General features: G+C 46.2%; 1 protein-coding gene across 1 annotated transcript in view; it reads left to right on the top strand.

Annotated features, from left to right (window-relative positions):
* The window catches only part of LOC139583261 (extracellular sulfatase Sulf-1-like), a 117,977-nt gene that overhangs the window by 87,780 nt on the left and 13,603 nt on the right, over positions 1 to 16,594 (top strand). Inside the window, exons 11-15 of the mRNA XM_071414139.1 lie at positions 5,749 to 5,953; positions 9,862 to 10,108; positions 10,935 to 11,031; positions 11,865 to 11,959; positions 14,777 to 14,949. Of these exons, the coding sequence (XP_071270240.1) occupies positions 5,749 to 5,953; positions 9,862 to 10,108; positions 10,935 to 11,031; positions 11,865 to 11,959; positions 14,777 to 14,949 (817 nt within the window). The remainder of the gene's footprint in view (positions 1 to 5,748; positions 5,954 to 9,861; positions 10,109 to 10,934; positions 11,032 to 11,864; positions 11,960 to 14,776; positions 14,950 to 16,594) is intronic.

Raw genomic sequence — 16,594 nt, 5'->3', positions numbered from 1 at the left:
AAACACACACACACACAAACAAACACACAGACACAGACAAACACACACACGCACGCACATTCACTAAAGCATCACCCTCGTGATCTCACATGCTATATAAAGAACCTGGGGGTTCCCCAACACACTGACACTAAAGCATCACCCTCGGGATCTCACATGCTATATAAAAGAACCCGGGGGTTCCCCCAACACACTGACACTAAAGCATCACCCTCGGGATCTCACATGCTATATAAAGAACCTGGGGGTTCCCCAACACACTGACACTAAAGCATCACCCTCGTGATCTCACATGCTATATAAAAGAACCCGGGGGTTCCCCCAACACACTGACACTAAAGCATCACCCTCGGGATCTCACATGCTATATAAAGAACCTGGGGGTTCCCCAACACACTGACACTAAAGCATCACCCTCGTGATCTCACATGCTATATAAAAGAACCTGGGGGTTCCCCAACACACTGACACTAAAGCATCACCCTCGTGATCTCACATGTTATATAAAAGAACCTGGGGGTCCCCCAACACACTGACACTAAAGCATCACCCTCGTGATCTCACATGCTATATAAAAGAACCCGGGGGTTCCCCCAACACACTGACACTAAAGCATCACCCTCGGGATCTCACATGCTATATAAAGAACCTGGGGGTTCCCCAACACACTGACACTAAAGCATCACCCTCGTGATCTCACATGCTATATAAAAGAACCCGGGGGTTCCCCAACACACTGACACTAAAGCATCACCCTCGTGATCTCACATGCTATATAAAAGAACCCGGGGGTTCCCCCAACACACTGACACTAAAGCATCACCCTCGTGATCTCACATGCTATATAAAGAACCTGGGGGTTCCCCAACACACTGACACTAAAGCATCACCCTCGTGATCTCACATGCTATATAAAGAACCTGGGGGTTCCCCCAACACACTGACACTAAAGCATCACCCTCGTGATCTCACATGCTATATAAAGAACCTGGGGGTACCCCAACACACTGACACTAAAGCATCACCCTCGTGATCTCACATGCTATATAAAAGAACCTGGGGGTACCCCCAACACACTGACAAGTTGGATTTTATTCCAGTAACAGTTTTTGCCAGTAGTAGTGGTCATAAAGTAGAAATTCTACACTGCATTGTAGACAGCATATACACTCAGTGGCCAGTTTATTAGATACATCAATCTAGTACCGGGTCAGACCCTCCTTTGCCTCCAGAACACCCTGAATTCTTTTGTGCCATGGTAGCGTTACGCAATTGTTATCAAGGGACCTACCATGTGCCAGGAAAACATTCTCCACACCATTACACCACCAGCCTGTACCGTTGACACCAAGCAGGATGGGTCCATGGACTCATGCTGCTTACGCCACTTCCTGACTCTGCCATCAGCCATGACGCAACAGGAACCAGGAGTCGTCGGACCAGGCGATGTTTTACCACTCCTCAATTGTTCAGTGTTGGTGATGGCCACTGGAGCCGCCTCTTCTTGTTTTTAACTGATAGGAGTGGAACCCGGTGTGGTCGTCTGCTGCAATAGCCAATCCGTGACAAGGATCGACCAGTTGTGTGTTCTGAGACTCCGTTCTCCACACCACTGTTGTACTGCGTCGTTATTTGTCTGTTTGTGGCCCGCCTGTTAGCTTGCACGACTCCTCCCGTTCTCCTTGGACTTCTCTCATCAACGAGCTGTTTTCTCCCACAGGACTTCCTCTGGCTGGATGTTTTTTGTTTGTCGCACCATTCTCAGTAAACTCTTGACACTGTCGTGCGTGAAAAGCCCAGGAGGCCAGCCGTTTCGGAGATATTTGAACCCGGCATGTCTGGCACCGTGATCCTACCAAGCTGAAGGTTGCTTAGGTCACTCGCCCATTCTAACATTCAAAGGAACAGTAACTGAAAGCCTCGATGCCTGTCTGCCTGGTTTATATAGCCAACCACAGACACGTCTCGAGGAGCAAACTATTTTGGTGAACAGGGCCGTGTACGTAATAAACTGACTTAACACGTTGTGTATGTGTGCCATTCAGAGGGTGAATGGGCAAGACAAAATATTGAAGTGCTTTTGAACGTGGTATGGAAGTACGCTCATCGGTTTGAGTGTGTCAAGAACTGCAATGCCATTTCTCACGCTCAACCGTTTCCGATTGTGTATCAAGAATGGTCCACCACCCAAAGGACATCCAGCCGACTTGACACAACTATGGAAAGCTTTGGACGTCAACATGGGCCAACATCCCTGTGGAACGATTTCGACCCATTGTAGAGTCCACGCCCCGACGAACTGAGGCTGTTCTGAGGGCAAAAAGGTGTTCCTAATGTTTTGTGCACTCAGTATATATAGGGTACGAATGTGGTCTAAAGTGGTGCACTGTGTAGGGAATAGGGTGCCTTTGGGCCCGGGTCTAAAGTAGTGCACTATGTAGGGAATAGGGTGCCATTGGGTCCTGGTCTAAAGTAGTGCACTATGTAGGGATCAGGGTGCCGTTTTGGAAGCAACGTCTCCAGCCATAACTCAAAAAGCCGTTTACCACAATCGTTCAGTAATTGGACATTTTAGCATTGAACATGGGACTAATGTCTGGATGGTTCCCTTTCTTCCCAGGCCCATTAAAGGGGGTGGCAGACCACACACACACACACACACACACACACACACACACACACAGGCATGCAACCAGCCACCAACCATCAGACCTGAACAATACTAATTGGTCCAATGTTCAGGTAACACTCAGCAGGGCTTTCTGAGGCTAATGTGAACCAAACACTTTTTCATTTAGCACTTAAGTGTGCACACGTGACACTCAATCATTTATTAAAAAGAGAGAAGGGGGAAATTATGGACTTATTGAGCTGCACTCTGGGTGTGTGCAGCGTATGCAGCCTGCGTATGTAGCCAGCATATTCAGCCAGAGTATGTAGCCAGCGTATGCAGCCAGCGTATGTAGCCAGCGTATGCAGCCAGAGTATGTAGCCAGCGTATGTAGCCTGAGTATGTAGCCAGCATATGCAGCCAGCGTATGCAGCCAGCGTATGTAGCCAGCGTATGTAGCCAGAGTATGTAGCCAGCGTATGCAGCCAGCGTATGCAGCCAGAGTATGTAGCCAGCATATGTAGCCAGCGTATGCAGCCAGCGTATGTAGCCAGCGTATGTAGCCTGAGTATGTAGCCAGCGTATGCAGCCAGCGTATGCAGCCAGCGTATGTAGCCAGCGTATGTAGCCAGCGTATGTAGCCTGAGTATGTAGCCAGCGTATGCAGCCAGCGTATGTAGCCAGAGTATGTAGCCAGCGTATGTAGCCTGAGTATGTAGCCAGCGTATGCAGCCAGCGTATGCAGCCAGCGTATGCAGCCAGCGTATGTAGCCTGAGTATGTAGCCAGCATATGTAGCCAGCGTATGCAGCCAGCGTATGTAGCCAGCGTATGTAGCCTGAGTATGTAGCCAGCGTATGCAGCCAGCGTATGCAGCCAGCGTATGTAGCCAGCGTATGTAGCCAGCGTATGTAGCCTGAGTATGTAGCCAGCGTATGCAGCCAGCGTATGTAGCCAGAGTATGTAGCCAGCGTATGTAGCCTGAGTATGTAGCCAGCGTATGCAGCCAGCGTATGCAGCCAGCGTATGCAGCCAGCGTATGTAGCCTGAGTATGTAGCCAGCGTATGCAGCCAGCGTATGTAGCCAGCGTATGTAGCCAGCGTATGCAGCCAGCGTATGCAGCCAGAGTATGTAGCCAGCGTAAGTAGCCAGCGTATGCAGCCAGCGTATGTAGCCAGCGTATGTAGCCAGCGTATGTAGCCAGAGTATGTAGCCAGCGTATGTAGCCAGCATATTTAGCCAGAGTATGCAGCTAGCGTATGCAGTGTAGCTAGCGTATGTAGCCAGCGTATGCAGCCAGAGTATGCAGCCAGCGTATGTAGCCAGAGTATGCAGCCATCGTATGCAGTGTAGCTAGCGTATGTAGCCAGCGTATGCAGCCAGAGTATGCAGCCAGCGTATGTAGCCAGAGTATGCAGCCAGCGTATGTAGCCAGAGTATGTAGCCAGAGTATTTAGACAGAGTATGCAGCTAGCGTATGCAGTGTAGCTAGCGTATGTAGCCAGCGTATGCAGCCAGAGTATGCAGCCAGCGTATGTAGCCAGAGTATGCAGCCATCGTATGCAGTGTAGCTAGCGTATGTAGCCAGCGTATGTAGCCAGAGTATGCAGCCAGCGTATGTAGCCAGAGTATGCAGCCATCGTATGCAGTGTAGCTAGCGTATGTAGCCAGCGTATGCAGCCAGCGTATGCAGCCAGCATATGCCTAGTAACACATAAATGCACATTTGTGGCCTGCTGGGGGTCATTTTGCAGGGCTCTGGCAGTGCACCTCCTTGCACAAAGGCGGAGGTAGCGGTCCTGCTGCTGGGTTGTTGCCCTCCTACGGCCTCCTCCACGTCTCCTGATGTACTGGCCTGTCTCCTGGTAGCGCCTCCATGCTCCGGACACTACGCTGACAGACACAGCAAACCTTTTTGCCACAGCTCGCATTGATGTGCCATCCTGGATGAACTGCACTACCTGAGCCACTTGTGTGGGTTGTAGACTCCGTCTCATGCTACCACTAGAGTGAGAGCACCGCCAGCATTCAAAAGTGACCAAAACATCAGCCAGGAAGCATAGGAACTGAGAAGTGGTCTGTGGTCACCACCTGCAGAATCACTCCTTTTTTGGGGGTGTCTTGCTAATTGCCTATAATTTCCACCTTTTGTCTATTCCATTTGCACAACAGCATGTGAAATTTATTGTCAATCAGTGTTGCTTCCTAAGTGGACAGTTTGATTTCACAGAAGTGTGATTGACTTGGAGTTACATTGTGTTGTTTAAGTGTTCCCTTTATTTTTTTGAGCAGTGTATATAACAGTGCTGCCAGGGTCATAAACTGTCTGTCAGTGAGCGTTTGAGCGACTTCTTCACAGAGGGAATCCTGTCCATTTTCCATTGTTTGAAACTCTCGTTCCAACACTCTCGTCAGTCAGCGAGCGACTGTCTGCCCCACCACTGTCAGCAGAGATGCCCCCACCTCCCCCCCTCTAACCTGTGAGTAGTGCAGTATATAGGGAATAGTGGGCCATTTGGTACACAGACCAAACACTACATTTCAAATCATCACATTACTGACTTAGCCAGATGGGCTTGTATTTTTTCTTACCCTTCTCTTTGAACTTGACTGATTGTTGGAGCGTGGTGGGACACTAACTTGATTACGCTGCTGGACTTGCTGCACAGTGGAACAGAGACAAATCAAATGTTATTGGTTACGTACACATATTTATGCCGACAGAGGTCGAAGGAGAATGGCAAGAATCGTGCAAGCTAACACACCTTTTAGCTTGAGTCCATGGACCCATCCCGCCTGGTATCAACAGTACAGGCTGGTAGTGGTGGTGTACTGGAGAGAGACAGAGAGTTTTAGAATGTGTTCAAGATAGCAGAATGATCCACTTCATTGTCATGTTGGTTCTGGTTCATCTTTCTCTCAGGATTGTGTTCCCATCCCACACCATCAGTCTGTGATCTGGTTGGGATGTCTGTCTGTCAGTCGGCCACGTGTTGTTCTGACAAGCTGGCGAAGAGTAGGGTGCCATTTGAGATGCAACAAATGACTTTAAAGACGTTTACAATAGAGGAGTAAAAACGCATCTCTTCCACCACTAATATAACCCTGTTCTCTTTGTCCTTGCCTCTCCTCTCCAGAAGTGGCACTGTGTGGAGGAGATCACGGGGAAGTGGCGGATCCAGAAGTGTAAAGGAGGTGGACTGAAGGAGGGTCCTAGGAAGAGGGCCTCCAGCCTGAGGCCTCACAGCAGCTACAACAGTAGAGAGAGGGAACCCTGCGACTGTGGCCCTGACCGACCGGGACGCTCACACCGCCAGTTCCCACCCTCCTCTGGAGAACCAGGTGAGTGGGATGGGAACAAGGGGACAAGGGGGAGGGGATGAGGCTGATACTGGGGGCCAGGGATGAGGGCTGGAGTGGTGAGATGGAGATGGGGCTGGGGAACCAGAGTTGGGTCAGAGTTGGAGCTGCATGGCCATATAATGCTAATGGACAAAATATGGGTCTTTCATGAACTTGGGTTATCTAAGAGACAGTTTCTGGGGGACCGGGGATGGTGCTGGGTTTATAGGGGGTTGTCTAAGAGACAGTTTCTGGGGGACCGGTGATGGTTCTGGGGTTGAGACTGAGGCTGATGGTGGCTCAGGCCAGCAAGGGAGTTGTGTACTGAATGACCTGTCCAACGCATCACCGGGGGCACACTGCCTGCCCCCCAGGACACATACAGCACCTGATGTCACAGGAAGGCCAAAAAGATCATCAAGGACAACAACCACCCGAGCCACGGCCTGTTCACCCCGCTATCATCCAGAAGGCAGGGTCTGTACAGCTGCATCAAAGCTGGGACCGAGAGACCGAAAAACAGCTTCTATCTCAAGACCATCAGACTGTTAAATAGCCATCACTAGCCGGCTACCACCCGGTTACTCCACACTGCACCTTAGAGGCTGCTGCCCCATAGACATGGAATCACTGGCCACTTTAATAATGGAACACTAGTCACTTTAATTATGTGTATATACTGCTTTACTCATCTCATGTGTATATACTGTATTCTACTGTATTTTAGTCAATGCCACTCTGACATTGTTCATCCTAATATTTATATATTTCTAAGTTCCATTATTTTACTTTTAGATTTGTGTATTGTTGTGAATTGTTAGATATTATTGCACTGTTGGAATAACATCTGATAAATATGTGTATGTGATCAATAACATGTGATTTGATTTGAACAGATGTCTCTCTGTGGACTTAACCACTCTGTATTACAGTCTATGTGTGTATAGTTATGGGGAAAATGACCATGTCTGTGTTTTGCCAGAGTCTTGATTTAGTGCTCAGGATTATGCATGGCTATAAAAAGAGGCCGATGCAGAGGAGAGAGCCAGACGAATACAGCTTCTGACATGAGATCACTGGTCTGGTGGATATGTAGTTGAGATTAGAAGGCGCTCTGTCACGTCGGCAAAGGATCTGGTAGTTTGGAATGTTGTGGCGCCACCTAGTGGAATTAAGAGGCGTTGCTACTGAATTGACTTTTCACATTCAATTCATTTTATTTCAGTATATCTTTGTTGACTAGAAAGGGGAATTTATTTGCAGAAATGACAGGAAAAAATATTGACATACATATTCCCATGCCAACATGTATGTTAAATTTGATTCATCATATGCTGGAGATCTTTGTCACTGTGGGCTGAATGACTGTCTGGATCTGTATCACTGTGGGCTGAATGACTGTCTGGATCTGTATCACTGTGGGCTGAATGACTGTCTGGATCTGTATCACTGTGGGCTGAATGACTGTCTGGATCTGTATCACTGTGGGCTGAATGACTGTCTGGATCTGTATCACTGTGGGCTGAATGACTGTCTGGATCTGAATCACTGTGGGCTGAATGACTGTCTGGATCTGTATCACTGTGGGCTGAATGACTGTCTGGATCTGTATCACTGTGGGCTGAATGACTGTCTGGATCTGTATCACTGTGGGCTGAATGACTGTCTGGATCTGTATCACTGTGGGCTGAATGACTGTCTGGATCTGTATCACTGTGGGCTGAATGACTGTCTGGATCTGTATCACTGTGGGCTGAATGACTGTCTGGATCTGTATCACTGTGGGCTGAATGACCTTATGGATCTGTATCACTGTGGGCTGAATGACCTTATGGATCTTCATCACTGTGGGCTGAATGACTGTCTGGATCTTTATCACTGTGGGCTGAATGACTGTCTGGATCTGTATCACTGTGGGCTGAATGACTGCCTGGATCTGTATCACTGTGGGCTGAATGACTGTCTGGATCTGTATCACTGTGGGCTGAATGACTGTCTGGATCTGTATCACTGTGGGCTGAATGACTGTCTGGATCTGTATCACTGTGGGCTGAATGACTGCCTGGATCTGTATCACTGTGGGCTGAATGACTGTCTGGATCTGTATCACTGTGGGCTGAATGACTGTCTGGATCTGTATCACTGTGGGCTGAATGACCTTATGGATCTTCATCACTGTGGGCTGAATGACTGTCTGGATTTTTATCACTGTGGGCTGAATGACTGTCTGGATCTGTATCACTGTGGGCTGAATGACTGCCTGGATCTGTATCACTGTGGGCTGAATGACTGTCTGGATCTGTATCACTGTGGGCTGAATGACTGTCTGGATCTGTATCACTGTGGGCTGAATGACTGTCTGGATCTGTATCACTGTGGGCTGAATGACTGTCTGGATCTGTATCACTGTGGGCTGAATGACTGTCTGGATCTGTATCACTGTGGGCTGAATGACTGTCTGGATCTGTATCACTGTGGGCTGAATGACTGTCTGGATCTGTATCACTGTGGGCTGAATGACTGTCTGGATCTTTATCACTGTGGGCTGAATGACTGTCTGGATCTGTATCACTGTGGGCTGAATGACTGTCTGGATCTGTATCACTGTGGGCTGAATGACTGCCTGGATCTGTATCACTGTGGGCTGAATGACTGTCTGGATCTGTATCACTGTGGGTTGAATGACTGTCTGGATCTGTATCACTGTGGGCTGAATGACTGTCTGGATCTGTATCACTGTGGGCTGAATGACTGTCTGGATCTGTATCACTGTGGGCTGAATGACTGTCTGGATCTTTATCACTGTGGACTGAATGACTGTCTGGATCTGTATCACTGTGGGCTGAATGACCTTATGGATCTGTATCACTGTGGGCTGAATGACTGTCTGGATCTGTATCACTGTGGGCTGAATGACTGCCTGGATCTGTATCACTGTGGGCTGAATGACTGTCTGGATCTGTATCACTGTGGGCTGAATGACTGTCTGGATCTGTATCACTGTGGGCTGAATGACCTTATGGATCTTCATCACTGTGGGCTGAATGACTGTCTGGATTTTTATCACTGTGGGCTGAATGACTGTCTGGATCTGTATCACTGTGGGCTGAATGACTGCCTGGATCTGTATCACTGTGGGCTGAATGACTGTCTGGATCTGTATCACTGTGGGCTGAATGACTGTCTGGATCTGTATCACTGTGGGCTGAATGACTGTCTGGATCTGTATCACTGTGGGCTGAATGACTGTCTGGATCTGTATCACTGTGGGCTGAATGACTGTCTGGATCTGTATCACTGTGGGCTGAATGACTGTCTGGATCTGTATCACTGTGGGCTGAATGACTGTCTGGATCTGTATCACTGTGGGCTGAATGACTGTCTGGATCTGTATCACTGTGGGCTGAATGACTGTCTGGATCTGTATCACTGTGGGCTGAATGACTGTCTGGATCTGTATCACTGTGGGCTGAATGACTGCCTGGATCTGTATCACTGTGGGCTGAATGACTGTCTGGATCTGTATCACTGTGGGTTGAATGACTGTCTGGATCTGTATCACTGTGGGCTGAATGACTGTCTGGATCTGTATCACTGTGGGCTGAATGACTGTCTGGATCTGTATCACTGTGGGCTGAATGACTGTCTGGATCTTTATCACTGTGGACTGAATGACTGTCTGGATCTGTATCACTGTGGGCTGAATGACCTTATGGATCTGTATCACTGTGGGCTGAATGACTGTCTGGATCTGTTTCACTGTGGGCTGAATGACCTTATGGATCTGTATCACTGTGGGCTGTTGACAGTCTGTTGTGTTTGTTGTGTCCATCTTGTACGAGAAACATCTATAAAAATGCCACAAGAAAATAAGTGTGTTAAACTCTCTCTGCTATAATATCTATTAGGATACAGGCCTCGTTTCGTCCATACTCGACCCACCAGATCTCTGTCCGTGGAGTTCGAAGGGCAGATCTATGACGTTGACCTCGCGGCAGACAACCAGTCAGCCGTGCAGAGACGTGTCATCAGAAAGCGCCACTATGAGCAGGAGGACCCCGAGTTTGCCTTGGAGTCAGACGACAGGTCAGAGGAGATGCTGGCGGATGATACCAACGGCGTGGGGTACCCGAACTCTGTCAAGGTCACACACAAGTATGACATCGTTCCTACAGAGGGTATTTTTCCCTAGCCAATGTCTGCTTAACTTGCTCTTTGAGGGGTTTGTCCTGGGGGTGCAGTTAAGGCCTTTACCCCTCTCCCAGGTGTTACTTCCTGTTGAATGACAGTCCTCCCTTGCCCCTCTTCCAGGTGTTACTTCCTGATGAATGACACAGTCCTCCCTTGCCCCTCTCCCAGGTGTTACTTCCTGATGAATGACACAGTCCTCCCTTGCCCCTCTCCCAGGTGTTACTTCCTGATGAATGACACAGTCCTCCCTTGCCCCTCTCCAAGGTGTTACTTCCTGATGAATGACACAGTCATCCCTTGCCCCTCTCCAAGGTGTTACTTCCTGATGAATGACACAGTCCTCCCTTGCCCCTCTCCAAGGTGTTACTTCCTGATGAATGACACAGTCCTCCCTTGCCCCTCTCCAAGGTGTTACTTCCTGATGAATGACACAGTACTCCCTTGCCCCTCTCCAAGGTGTTACTTCCTGATGAATGACACAGTCCTCCCTTGCCCCTCTCCAAGGTGTTACTTCCTGATGAATGACACAGTCCTCCCTTGCCCCTCTCCCAGGTGTTACTTCCTGATGAATGACACAGTCCTCCCTTGCCCCTCTCCCAGGTGTTACTTCCTGATGAATGACACAGTCCTCCCTTGCCCCTCTCCCAGGTGTTACTTCCTGTTGAATGACAGTCCTCCCTTGCCCCTCTCCCAGGTGTTACTTCCTGATGAATGACACAGTCCTCCCTTGCCCCTCTCCAAGGTGTTACTTCCTGATGAATGACACAGTCCTCCCTTGCTCCTCTCCAAGGTGTTACTTCCTGATGAATGACACAGTCCACTGTGAGAGAGAGATCTACTCCTCCTCGAGAGCCTGGAAGGACCATAAGAGCTATGTGGACCAGGAGGTTAGTCTGTCTCTATACACCACATAACTATCTTACATCATATACCAGTCCTGTCTGATTTCTTTCCTCTCTATACATAATATAACAGTCCTGTCTGATCTCTTTCCTCTCTATACATCATATAACAGTCCTGTCTGATCTCTTTCCTCTCTATACATGATATACCAGTCCTGGCTGATCTCTTTCCTCTCTATACATCACACAGTCCTGGCTGATCTCTTTCCTCTCTATACATGATATAACAGTCCTGTCTGATCTCTTTCCTCTCTATACATGATATACCAGTCCTGGCTGATCTCTTTCCTCTCTATACATCACACAGACCTGGCTGATCTCTTTCCTCTCTATACATGATATAACAGTCCTGTCTGATCTCTTTCCTCTCTATACATGATATAACAGTCCTGTCTGATCTCTTTCCTCTCTATACATCATATAACCGTCCTGTCTGATCTCTTTCCTCTCCATACATCATATACCAGTCCTGTCTGATCTCTTTCCTCTCTATACATCATATAACAGTCCTGTCTGATCTCTTTCCTCTCTATACATCATATAACCGTCCTGTCTGATCTCTTTCCTCTCTATACATGATATACCAGTCCTGTCTGATCTCTTTCCTCTCTATACATCACACAGTCCTGTCTGATCTATTTCCTCTATACATGATATAACAGTCCTGTCTGATTTCTTTCCTCTCTATACATCACACCGTCCTGTCTGATCTCCCCTATCCTTCCCTTCCTCCTGTCTTCTATATCAGCTGCTCTCTCTCTCTCTCTCATCGCTCTGTGTGAATGAAAATATTAAAAGTATGCTTTATACGATTGCAGATCGAGGCCCTTCAGGACAAGATAAAGAACCTTCGGGAGGTCAGGGGTCATCTGAAGAGGAGGCGACCTGATGAGTGTGACTGTGGAAAGAAGAGGTTGGTGTTTGTCTATTTACCTTTCTAAAAAGGCTTAGTAATGCCTCCTCATTCAACTGAGGGGTATACGGATCCATGAGGATCCATGAGTTAGCCAGCTAACTTGCCTAATTATTGTTGTACTGTATAGCCGTGTTATTGGATGTGGATAAAAACTAGCCCAAATATTATGTGACTGTGGCAAGAAGAGGTCAGTATTAAAGACCAACATTGAAGAAGAGGTCAGTATTAAAGACCAACATTGAAGAAGAGGTCAGTATTAAAGACCAACATTGAAGAAGAGGTCAGTATTAAAGACCAACATTGAAGAAGAGGTCAGTATTAAAGACCAACATTGAAGAAGAGGTCAGTCAGTATTAAAGACAAACATTGAAGAAGAGGTCAGTATTAAAGACCAACATTGAAGAAGAGGTCAGTATTAAAGACCAACATTGAAGAAGAGGTCAGTATTAAAGACCAACATTGAAGAAGAGGTCAGTATTAAAGACCAACATTGAAGAAGAGGTCAGTATTAAAGACCAACATTGAAGAAGAGGTCAGTATTAAAGACCAACATTGAAGAAGAGGTCAGTCAGTATTAAAGACAAACATTGAAGAAGAGGTCAGTATTAAAGACCAACATTGAAGAAGAGGTCAGTATTAAAGACCAACATTGAAGAAGAGGTCAGTATTAAAGACCAACATTGAAGAAGAGGTCACTATTAAAGACAAACATTGAAGAAGAGGTCAGTATTAAAGACCAACATTGAAGAAGAGGTCAGTATTAAAGACCAACATTGAAGAAGAGGTCAGTATTAAAGACCAACATTGAAGAAGAGGTCAGTCAGTATTAAAGACAAACATTGAAGAAGAGGTCAGTATTAAAGACCAACATTGAAGAAGAGGTCAGTATTAAAGACCAACATTGAAGAAGAGGTCAGTATTAAAGACCAACATTGAAGAAGAGGTCAGTATTAAAGACCAACATTGAAGAAGAGGTCAGTATTAAAGACCAACATTGAAGAAGAGGTCAGTATTAAAGACCAACATTGAAGAAGAGGTCAGTATTAAAGACCAACATTGAAGAAGAGGTCGGTATTAAAGACAAACATTGAAGAAGAGGTCGGTATTAAAGACCAACATTGAAGAAGAGGTCAGTATTAAAGACCAACATGGAAGAAGAGGTCAGTATTAAAGACCAACATTGAAGAAGAGGTCAGTATTAAAGACCAACATTGAAGAAGAGGTCAGTATTAAAGACCAACATTGAAGAAGAGGTCAGTTTTAAAGACCAACATTGAAGAAGAGGTCAGTATTAAAGACCAACATTGAAGAAGAGGTCAGTATTAAAGACCAACATTGAAGAAGAGGTCGGTATTAAAGACAAACATTGAAGAAGAGGTCAGTATTAAAGACCAACATTGGTTTAAGAAAATTGTAATAAATAAAAAAGTATACCAGTTGAATTTAAGGACCGAAGAATTGACAGCTGTGCCATACAGATCGCTAAATAGTTGGGAAGAGATTTTCGATGCACCTATTCCATGGCACATGGTTTATGAACTGACACACAAAACAACTCTGGATTGAAATCTTGTTTTTTTCAGTTTAAATGACAATGAAAAAGTATTGCAACCAATAGAATGTTATACTGTGTGTATAGTATATACAGGGGATACACACGGACACACTACACACATATATATATATGTATAGGCTGGAAGTAAAAGCTTAAGTGTTGTTGTCCATTAGTGTACTCTAATTAGGGGAAGGGTGGTAGAGTGATGGTTGTAACCCCTATATATATATATATACAGGGTATACAACCATCACAGCTCTGCAGATCTTTCTGCGAAGAGACAGAATCATTAGAATAAATAAAATTGGTACTATCCATAAGTAGCTTGTTTTTAGTCGCAGGTTCAGGAATGGGTTTAGAATTGTAACATTTACCTGGAGCTAACTCTGCAGATAGCACTGCTGGGTGATTTAAAAAAGGTCATAGTCAATCGATCAATAATATAATCATTGTTTATCTTCCATTTACAGTCTGTAGAAACTATGAGAATAGAAAGGGTCAGAACTTTTGTGAAACATCACAGTTTAATTAAAAAAGATGGCAAAGAGAAATCAAAACTGGATGGTCTTCAGAGATAGATGGGAGGCGGTTAGGGTAGATGAAGGATGGGACTAAAAACAAACTAAAAGATAACTCATGTTAAATATACTGGGTCTGTAAAATGTACAGGCTGGAAGTAGAAGCCTAAATGTTGTTGTCCATTAGTTCACTCCAATTCGGGGAGGGGTGGTAGGGTTAGGGGAAAATCGAGCACACAGCCATGCAATCTCCATAGACAAACATTGGCAGTAGAATGGCCTTACTGAAGAGCTCAGTGACTTTCAACATGGCACCGTCGTACACTACATGATTCCATATGTGTCATTTCGTAGTTTTGATGTCTTCACTATTATTCTACAATGTAGAAAATAGTAAAAATAATGAAAATCCCTTGAATGAGTAGGTGTCTCCAAACGTTTGACTGGTACTGTATGATGTTCTTTTGTGTTGTGTATTATCCTGTCTTGTGGTAAATCTTCATGGTTCCTGTATGGAGTGTGGGTGCTCTCCAGTCAAGCCTGCCTCAGTGCAGAGGTCTGGAAGTGATCGTCACAAGCGGCAGCAGGAACACAATACCGTGACTCAGTCTGAAAGGAATCGGCCCTTTCCTCTAACCATCGCCTTGCACCAGGAGGATGCGTCAGAATTGGCACACTTTCCCCTATATAATGCACTACCGTCTGTCATTTTATTGGTGGGTGTGTCTGTCCGTCATGCAGGGAGGCGGCCCGAGAAGTGGATGGGAAGACGCAGCTGTTTAACGAGATCAGGCGAAAGAAAAAGGAGAGGAAAGAGAGAAAGAGGCTGAAAAACGGAGATGACTGTAGTCTACCTGGCCTCACCTGTTTCACTCACAACAACGACCACTGGCAGACCGCCCCCTTCTGGAACCGTACGTTACTACGCCGTTACTACACTGTTAATACACCGTTACTACACCAACACTACACTGTTACTACACCGTTAATACGCCAACACTACACCGATAATACACCGTTACTACATCGTTACTACACCGTTACTACACCGGTACTACACCGTTAATATGCCGTTATTATGTCAACACTACATCGTTAATACACCGTTACTACACCGTTACTACAACGTTACTACGTCAACACTACACCGTTACTACACCGTTACTACGCCAACACTACACCGTTAATACGTTGTTAATACACCGTTAATACGCCAACACTACACCGTTAATATGCCGTTATTATGCCAACACCACACTGTTACTACACCGCTAATACACCGTTAATACGCCAACACTACACCGTTACTACACCGTTAATAGGCTGTTACTACACCGTTAATACGCCGTTATTATGTCAACGCTACACCGTTACTACACCGTTACTACACCGTTAATACGCCAACACTACACCGTTAATACGTTGTTAATACACCGTTAATACGCCAACACTACACCGTTAATATGTCGTTATTATGCCAACACTACACTGTTACTACACCGTTAATACACCATTACTACACTGTTACAACACTGGATGGTTCTGTGCTAGTTACTAGTTAACCATGTTGTCCCTCCTCCAGTTGGAGCGTTCTGTTCTAGTTAGTAGTTAACCCTGTTGTCCCTCCTCCAGTTGGAGGATTCTGTTCTAGTTAGTAGTTAACCCTGTTGTCCCTCCTCCAGTTGGAGCATTCTGTTCTAGTTAGTAGTTAACCCTGTTGTCCCTCCTCCAGTTGGAGGGTTCTGTTCTAGTTAGTAGTTAACCCTGTTGTCCCTCCTCCAGTTGGAGCGTTCTGTTCTAGTTAGTAGTTAACCCTGTTGTCCCTCCTCCAGTTGGAGGGTTCTGTTCTAGTTAGTAGTTAACCCTGTTGTCCCTCCTCCAGTTGGAGGGTTCTGTTCTAGTTAGTAGTTAACCCTGTTGTCCCTCCTCCAGTTGGAGCGTTCTGTTCTAGTTAGTAGTTAACCCTGTTGTCCCTCCTCCAGTTGGAGGGTTCTGTTCTAGTTAGTAGTTAACCCTGTTGTCCCTCCTCCAGTTGGAGGGTTCTGTTCTAGTTAGTAGTTAACCCTGTTGTCCCTCCTCCAGTTGGAGGGTTCTGTTCTAGTTAGTAGTTAACCCCGTTGTCCCTCCTCCAGTTGGAGCGTTCTGTTTTAGTTAGTAGTTAACCCTGTTGTCCCTCCTCCAGTTGGAGGGTTCTGTTCTAGTTAGTAGTTAACCCTGTTGTCCCTCCTCCAGTTGGAGGGTTCTGTTCTAGTTAGTAGTTAACCCTGTTGTCCCTCCTCCAGTTGGAGGGTTCTGTTCTAGTTAGTAGTTAACCCTGGTCTATCCTTCCTCTAATCCTCCAGTTGGAGCGTTCTGTTCTAGTTAGTAGTTAACCCTGTTGTCCCTCCAGTTGGAGGGTTCTGTTCTAGTTAGTAGTTAACCCTGTTGTCCCACCTCCAGTTGGAGGGTTCTGTTCTAGTTAGTAGTTAACCCTGTTGTCCCTCCTCCAGTTGGAGCGTTCTGTTCTAGTTAGTAGTTAACCCTGTTGTCCCTCCTCCAGTTGGAGCGTTCTGTTCTAGT

Source organism: Salvelinus alpinus, chromosome 8, assembly GCF_045679555.1.
Source record: "Salvelinus alpinus chromosome 8, SLU_Salpinus.1, whole genome shotgun sequence".
Lineage (NCBI taxonomy): Eukaryota > Metazoa > Chordata > Actinopteri > Salmoniformes > Salmonidae > Salvelinus > Salvelinus alpinus.
The sequence above is the reverse complement of the archived record's forward strand: the minus strand, read 5'-3'. Positions and strand labels throughout refer to the sequence as shown.